The following is a 7,889-nucleotide window of genomic DNA, read 5'->3' on the forward strand; positions in this document are numbered from 1 at the left end:
GAACCGCAAGTAAAACTATTAGAAAAAAAAGTCATTCGTCCACCTACATTTAGTACTGGTTGCTTTAAATCCGGTACTAATACCAATTTACTATCGGTTCTATAGCACAGTGCTTTCCGTAACCATTTAGTACCGGATCATAACACCACCCGGTACTAAATACCATTATTTAATACCGGTTGGTGTTATGACCTGAAACCTAAACCCTAAACTCTAAACCCATGCAGATGAGTGCTGCCCACAGGCCCACATTGTGATGATGCGGCAATCCATCTTAGCACACATGGAGTAAAGTTTAATCCAACCATTTCTTCTTGCTTCTTGTTCTTATCTTCCAAATAGTATTGTCAACATCGAAAGGAAGGCTTTTCCCTCTTGTTTTCCTTCTTCTCAATGTATCTTGCCATCCTCATGCATGTTCTGCAACCTTCCTGAAGCTGACCACGTCTAAAGAAGCTAGCGAAGGTGCAGGGGCAGGGACGACGATATCCCTCGTCTCATGTGGCTCTCTATCCAACACAGATAGATGCTAGGTAAAAATTTAGCGAGAATATCTGGATTATATTCGCCCATTCATGAAATGGCGATGCTTTTGTTAGTTTTGAGTGTTTCTTTTTTATGTTTTCTTTAGAGTTTCTTTACTTTTTATATACTGAGGCTGAATGTTTGTAAACGATACAGAGCAGTTTCATAGCATTATTTCAAGTTTAATTGGTTCAGTGATTTTCCTTCTTTGTTAGAGTATTCAGAGAGCAATCACCGAGCATATTGTCTTCTTTTGCTTCATTTCTAGTAAGAATATAAAGAGAAGAAGTGGTTTTGATGTCTTTGCAGTACAAGATTTTGGCACACTTGAATAATAGATTGCTTCGGTTCCTTCTCACTCTACCAGTTTCAACAGGGAGCATTGAGTGTGCTTTTTCTACCTTGAAGATCATCAAAATAGGACTGCGCAATACCAATACGATGAAAGACGAATTTTTTTTACAACAGCTTGCTAGTATATATGTTTATAAGTTAAGCAAAACGGCCCCCCTACGGCTCATTTCTAGCTCCGCCACAGGATGTTAGGATAGGTCAGAATCGCCTATCTTTTGATATAATTCAGGAGTGTGTTAGAGCTCTTGTTAGTAACGTTATATTGTTTAACAAACCTCTCTCTTTTTTGGCGCTGTCTAGTTTACGGTCGACCGTATGGAGGAGTTCCGTACGGTCGATTTTCCGACCATTCGTTTTTTCCTATTTTAGTAAGTTTTTTGTCGTTTTCTAGTTTGAGGAAAATTTTTCAAGAAAAAAATTTGAAAAAAAGGTGACAGAAAATTTTGAGAAACAAATTGGAAAAAAATTAAGATGGAAAATTTGCGTCAGAATAAAAAAAATTATTTAAAAATATTTTTGCATCCAAAAAAACTCAAGGTAAAAAAATTGCATTCAAAAAACAAAAAAAAACTTCGGTAATTTTTTAATTTGGGAATTTTCTTTTAAAACTTTGCATCCAAAAAAAAAGAAAAAAACACTACCACTACCCCGGGGCTCGCCGCCGACGCGCCGCGGGCAGAGCTCCCCACGGCCGCCGCGCCGGTGCAAGAGGAAGGAGAAGGAGCAAGGCGCGCGCAGGGATATATCTGAGGGGGAGCGGGAAGAAGGATAAACGTGGGGTCGCTGCGGGATCAGAGGAAGGCAATAATAAGAGGTGAGTAGTGGGTTGTGAATCCCGCCACGTGAGAGCACAAAAAATCGACCGTTGGAGATGGAAGTCACGGGCGAAGGTAAAATCCGCAAATCCAATTCAGCCATCGCCCGCTGGATTTGCTGCTGGTGGGCGATCCGCATGCGCTGCGCCTGACGCGCTCTGCTCCGTGGGCCCACCTTTAGGATGTTTCCCACTTGATTACCTTAGTGTGCATGCAGTTTATTTCCTTTTTTCTTTAGTTTTCTACTCCCTCTATCCTGAAATGTAAGTCATTCTGATATTTTACCAGATTCATTGAACATTCTTTGAATCTAGACAAACTGTATGTCCAGATTCATTAAACATTCTATGAATCTGGACACAGTAAAATACTCCCAGGATGACTTATATTTCAGGACGGAGGGAGTATTATTTAGTTTCACTTCTCAACATGTGGGTAGCTACAATCATTACTATAGACAAATCATTACTACATCAAATATTTTCTTCCATTTATTTTCTTTTCTTTTCATTTTTTTCCTTCCTTCCTTATTTAAGGCTATCTCCAACAATGCCAACCCAAATATCAAATATGAGACCCATTTCATCATATGGGTCCTCTACATCAAAATGCCCACTCACCCAAATCGTCCCTTCTCCAACAGCCAACACCCAGCGGCCAACCCAAATCGTGGGAGCGACGGCCGGGCGGAGCTCGTCCGCACGCCCGCCTGCGACAAGGAGCGGCGGCCGGGCGGAGCTCGCCCGCATCCTCGCGTGGAGGCGGGGCGGCGCTCGTGGGAGCGGCGGCCGGGTGGAGGTCACCCACATGCTCGCGTGGGGCCGGGGCAGCGCTCGCCTGGGACGCGGCAGGGCGGTGCTCGTGGGAGCGGCAGCCGGGCGGAGCTCGCCGCTCGCCCGCCTGCGACGAGGAGCGGCGGTCGGGCGGAGGTCGCCGCGCGCCCGCCTGCGACGAGGAGCGGCGGCCGGGCGGAGGTGGCCCGCATGCTCGCGTGGGGCCGGGGCAGCGCTCGCCTGGGATGCGGCAGGGCGGTGCTCGTGGGAGCGGCGGCCGGGCGGAGGTCGCCTGCGCGGCTGCGCGGTGACCGGGCGGACCGAGCGGAGCTCGCCCCGGCGGCTCTCGCAGCGCCGCCGCGGACCCACTCCCCGCCGCGCCGCGGGCTCATCACCGCGCCGGCCGCTCCGTGCAGTGCCGTCTCGCTGCGGTCCGACCTGGCAGCGGCGGTCGCCGATTGCGTCGTGGAGAGAGAGGGGACGCACCCGCCTCGGCGGATAGGCAAAATGCGTTTCTTGTTTGCATGTTCTGTTGGAGGCTTGTTTTGCTACCCAAAAACACTGTATGTGACCCATTTTGGGTTTGGGTATGGTGATGGGTCGGCTGTTGGAGACAGCCTAACATGTGGATAACTACAATCATTAGCTATATGGCTAATCAAATTTATATGCTTGAAAATTTTGTCTAGAAAGAGTTATGCATAAAGTTGTGTGGCATAAGTTATGTGTATAAATTTACGATGACGTTGATTACTTGTATAAATTATTTATAAATGTTGTGTTAGAAAAATTATGCGGAGAAATTTTCATTATAATTTTACTCGTAAGCTTCGTTGGCACTATTTTCATGGTGAACTTGTGATGAAAGGTCACTAAGAAGTTATTCTGAAAAATTATAAGAACAAGTTATGCCTAAAAGTTTTGTTCAAAACTTCTCTAACAACAATTTCGCTGAAAATATATTCTCAAAAAAGTTAGGATATAAAAATTATGCACAAAAGTTATGTATATAACATTATAACTTCCTAAAATGGAAAATTGCAGAAAATAAAACTTTCCAAAAAAGGCAAGTTCCGTCTGTCGAGAGATCGATCGCCAGGATCACCCCTGGCGAGCGCTCTCAAAAAAGGCAAGAAGAATAAAAGGGTAATAAAGGGAACTGGATCGTTCAGTCACTCTTTCATCTTGGACAAAAGGCAATGCAAGGTGCAAAAATCTCAAGAATACATGATAACTCGAGGCGATTTTTAATATCTCTAACACTTATATCTTCCCCGTGAGAAGTTTATGCCTTTGATGAGTAACATCGATTGTCCCTTCTGATATACCACACAATCGTATACATGAAGATAAGTTCAAGCAGTTCCTAACGTTTCAATTCAGAATTCCGGCGACCATTGCACATGCAGATGTACACTATTATTCTGAGAGCTATTGGTCGTTCTGAGAGCTGACCTGTTATTCTCGGAGAGAACCTTGTTTGTAGCTGCAGCTCTCGTTTGTGTCGCTGGGGCCTTCCTTCCAGTAGTCCGGCATGATAATCTTCCCGAGGTTCTTCTCCCCTACATCTCAAATACCAACAAATTCAGTAGGCGAAACATCTTCACCAAATTTCAGGAAGATCTTACACTTAGGCGCACACCGTCGCAGCTGCCCTTGTCGTTGATTCAATGCTGTTCTTGCGATTGGGGTTTGAAGACTCGACGGCGACGAGAGGGGGATGAGACAAGAAGCCTCCAGATCCGCTGGCAACAAGAGTGGTGGATCCGCAAGCGACCGGCGGCGGTGCCGCGAATGGCGACTGCGGCGGCGCGGAAGTGGATGGCGGCGACGGCGCATGTGAGGAGTCAAGCAGATGGGGACGACGCACAGCCTCCTCGCCCTTTCGTTTTGCGGGCTCCGCAGCGCTGTTGGGCCCCGCTAGCAGGCCGCATAGCGCCGCTTCACCCATGCGGGCTGAATTGCGGCGATTTGCGGGCTCGCGGCGCGGGTTTGTCCAGCGGGTTTGCGGCGAAACCCGCCCCGCTTGCATCCCTACTCCGGGGACGGAATCTTCATCCGATTTGGCACTAAAGAAGTCGATGCATCTACTGTACGGGAGAATTCGAATCCTGAAGAAGAAGAGAAAAAAAAGAAGTCGAGTCGTATTTGAGAGTCGATTCATTTCCAATAGACAATTGCACATGCGAGCAGAAGCTATGGTACGGTGTTAGCAGTAGATTGGATGGGTAGCGTTTCTTTATTGTGCATGCACCGATTGGTCGTTCGTTAGTCTGCCCATATGGACCTAAATTATCAGAAACCGGTTCAGCCACTACAGATGTCTAAGCTAAACAAACCGCGCAGCGACGAGAAAGTAGCATGGCATGATGCGGGCGGCCGCCTGGCCGGAGAATGGGGGTGGGTAGCCAAATCCCAAAAAAGCTAGAAACACGTAGGCACATGATAAGATGAATACTGGATCCACTCGACATAACAGTTAAAGTTAAACAGATATCATATTCTTTTCTTGCCTGCCCACGCAGTAGAAAGAATAAAAAAGCCCCACAGAGGTCTGGGCTCCGAATGACTGGATGTCTCAGGCTCTGAGGCTATCCGCACCGGCGTACTGGACGCCCTCCTCCAGTACGCTTTTGGCGTAAAATCGCTTGCAGCGGGCGACCCCGTTCACGCTATTTTGGCCTTTGCCGTGTTTGGTTAAATTCCATGAAACTACTGTAGCACGTTTGACCACTAATTTAGAGTATCAAATTAAGCCTAATTATAAAACCACCTCCACAACCCCCGTGTAATTACAGTCATTAGATTCAACGCGAAAAGTTACACCCGTCTCTGAAAAAATTTTGCAAATAGACTTTATTTAGTACTCCATGCATACGAGATTCTCTTCTCGAAAAACGTGCCGAAAAATTTTCTACCGTAACCAAACACGTCCCTTGTTTGGTTTTGGAGCGCTAGTGAATAGTAACAACTTTGACTATTAATTATGGTGTCAAACAAAGTCAGTTTACAAAACCAACTTCAGAACCCCCGCGCTAGTGACCCTGAAGATCTAATGAGGCTTTTGACCGCGCGACTAGAGGATGGTTACTGTAGCATCACTGTAGCTAATCGTCGATTAATTACCGCCGTTAGATTCGTCACGAAAAGTTACAGCCATCTTTAAAAAGGTTTTCCAAATTGACTTCATTTATTGCTTCATGCATGCGAGATTCTTTTTTCGGGATGTGTGCGTGCTAGAATCGTTGCCGATCCAAACAAGGCCTTTCAGCGGGATAGCGGAGAACCGCTGTATCCGTGCTGGCCCACCTCGGCTCTACTGCCGTTGATTCCCCGCGCGGCCATGCTGGGCGCCGCCGCCGCCGCGCCTCCGTTGCCCCGCCTTGGGTCTGCTGCTGCACCTCCGCTGCCCTGCCGTGGGTTTGCCGCCACCCCGCCGTGCGTTCGTGTCCTCCCCGTGCGCGGCGGAGGGGCGGCGCGGCCTCGTGGCGAGCGCGCCGTCCGTGGAGCTCGAGGGCGGGCGCAGGGGAGGCCGCGCGGGGGAGGAGACCTTCCTACGCCGTGCTTGCTCGCCGGCCGCCCCTGCCACAGCCGCCGCCGTCCCCCGCCGCGCAGCGGACTCGCGTGCGCGCGGTCCCGCCACAGCCAGCCGCGCGACGTCCCGCCCCGCGGCCGGAGGAGGAAGGCCGCATGGAGGCGCGGCGAGGAGGTGGCCGGCGGCGGAGGGAGGAGGGGGTCCGTGGCCGGCGACGCGGCGGCGAGCCGGTGGCCGACGGCGGTGCACGCGGGAGGAGGTCGCCCGGCGAAGAGGAGGTGCACGGCCGCCCGCCGCGCCCGAGCCTCCGCCGCGCCGAGCCCGGCCGGTGCAAGCGCGGCTGCGGCTCGTATCGGGGCCGGCCGGCCGGGGGGTGGGGGCATAGAAGGGAGCTCGGCGTGCTCGCCGCCGCCCCGCTCGACCGTCGCCGCCCCGCTCGCTCACCATGGCCGATGCGGGCTAGCTCCGCCGCGGCCGGCGCGAGCGGGAGCGGGGCAGCAGCGGCGCGCGGCGGAGGCGCGCGCGCGGGGCTGGAGCGGGGCACCCGCGGCGCATGGCGAAGGCGTGCCGCGCACCCTCCGCCATGGCCCCGACGCGCACTCGCCGGGCGCGCCCACCGCGAGTTCGCCCACCGGAGAGGCAGAGCAAAGAAGAAGGGGGCGGAGGGAGAGAGCGGCGGAGGGAGGAGCCGGCCAGGGGCGGCGAGCCAGGGAGGGGGAGGGAGGAGAGGGCCGCCGCGCCGGCGGGACGGAGCAGGGGAGAAGGGCGCGGGGGGAGAGAGAGAGAGAGAGGTGGGAGCAAGGGCGTCGGGTAGGATGGGTAAAAAAAACTAACACGTGGGTCCTATCTCTTGGTAGTTAGTATAGAGTAGGATATAGAGGATGAACAGGTGCAGTAAAAATGGATATGGAGTAGAGAATCTCGATGATAAATTCTCTTTAGAGGATGAATTTAGATTATAACGAGTGCCGATAGCCTGAGCTAACAGTTTGGCTGGCCCCCTGCATTTTTCTCACGGCAAGCAACGATCGCTCTGGATCAGAACACCATCATGTAGATAAGCCGCCGGTTGGTCTGCTGCGCTGCTGGTCGGTGTCATTCACCCGAAAGGTCGGGGTTTGGGGGATACAACATGACCTCGAAAAGAGTTTGGTGCGCTACCAGATGAACTGTTGCCAAGGGAGGGGGGCAAAGCGTTACGGGCGTGCGTCTGGAACTGCTAGTACACCTCGATCGAGTAACACACGCGTCACGCGTGCATGCATAGAGCTTCAGGTTTACAAGCGGATGAGCTTAATTGGCGCGCGTGCGTCGTCATTCTTCTTCTTCTTTTCTTTTTCCTTTCTGTCGCCCCCGCCGTCGACTGCTTCCTCCTACTCCGGCAGCCTCTGACTCCGCCGCCGCCATGCCTAACCGAGCCCGCCACTGCGCCGCCCAGCCGCCATCGCGCCATCTTGTCCACACCTCCGCCGCCGGGGATTATCTGGCCCCGCCCGGCCGGCGGTGCTCCCGTGCCATCGCGCCCTCCGCCTGTAACACCCCGGGTGTTTGCACAGTAATTTAATTTGGTGTCTGCACAGTAATTATGTATGTTTACTATGCATCATGTGCTTGAAATGCTTAAAAAGGATCTTTTTGTAATTATGAAAGGTTATATGTGTAATTATGAGTTTATGCAAGGTCCTTTCTGCAGTTGTGTTGAATAGGTTGTGTAATTATAGCTTTAGTGGAGGGTGTTTTTGCAAAATTTCAGTGCATTTAATGCATGGCAGCCATTTTTGCTTTTGAGTCTAGAGTTGAAGTGAATTTGCTTTGAAAAAGACAAATTTCCTAGAATTCAAAATCTCTTCAATGATTTTAATTTTAGCTCTTGAATCTTTGGTCAAA

The 7,889-nt window shown here is 51.1% G+C and overlaps 1 protein-coding gene and 1 long non-coding RNA gene across 2 annotated transcripts; both read right to left on the reverse strand.

Moving 5' to 3' along the window:
- Positions 1–3,674: 3,674 nt before the first annotated feature.
- Positions 3,675–4,330, reverse strand: LOC120691078. The gene is made up of 2 exons (XR_005682089.1): positions 4,096–4,330; positions 3,675–4,029 (listed from the first exon to the last, which is right to left on the reverse strand). It is a non-coding gene; the product is annotated as an uncharacterized LOC120691078 (long non-coding RNA).
- A 616-nt stretch (positions 4,331–4,946) lies between these two features.
- Positions 4,947–6,779, reverse strand: LOC120691381 (translation initiation factor IF-2-like). Its single transcript, XM_039974433.1, has 2 exons — positions 5,736–6,779; positions 4,947–5,146 (listed from the first exon to the last, which is right to left on the reverse strand). Coding segments are annotated over exons 1-2 (651 nt in total). The 5' UTR covers positions 6,386–6,779; the 3' UTR covers positions 4,947–5,145.
- Between the last annotated feature and the right edge of the window lie 1,110 nt (positions 6,780–7,889).

The sequence above is a fragment of the Panicum virgatum genome, chromosome 9N (genome assembly GCF_016808335.1).
Source record: "Panicum virgatum strain AP13 chromosome 9N, P.virgatum_v5, whole genome shotgun sequence".
In the NCBI taxonomy this organism is placed as follows: domain Eukaryota; kingdom Viridiplantae; phylum Streptophyta; class Magnoliopsida; order Poales; family Poaceae; genus Panicum; species Panicum virgatum.

Bases quoted from the DNA above. Each gene is read 5' to 3' on its own strand.
- LOC120691381 (XM_039974433.1), bottom strand. From the start codon at position 6,385: ATGCCCCCACCCCCCGGCCGGCCGGCCCCGATACGAGCCGCAGCCGCG.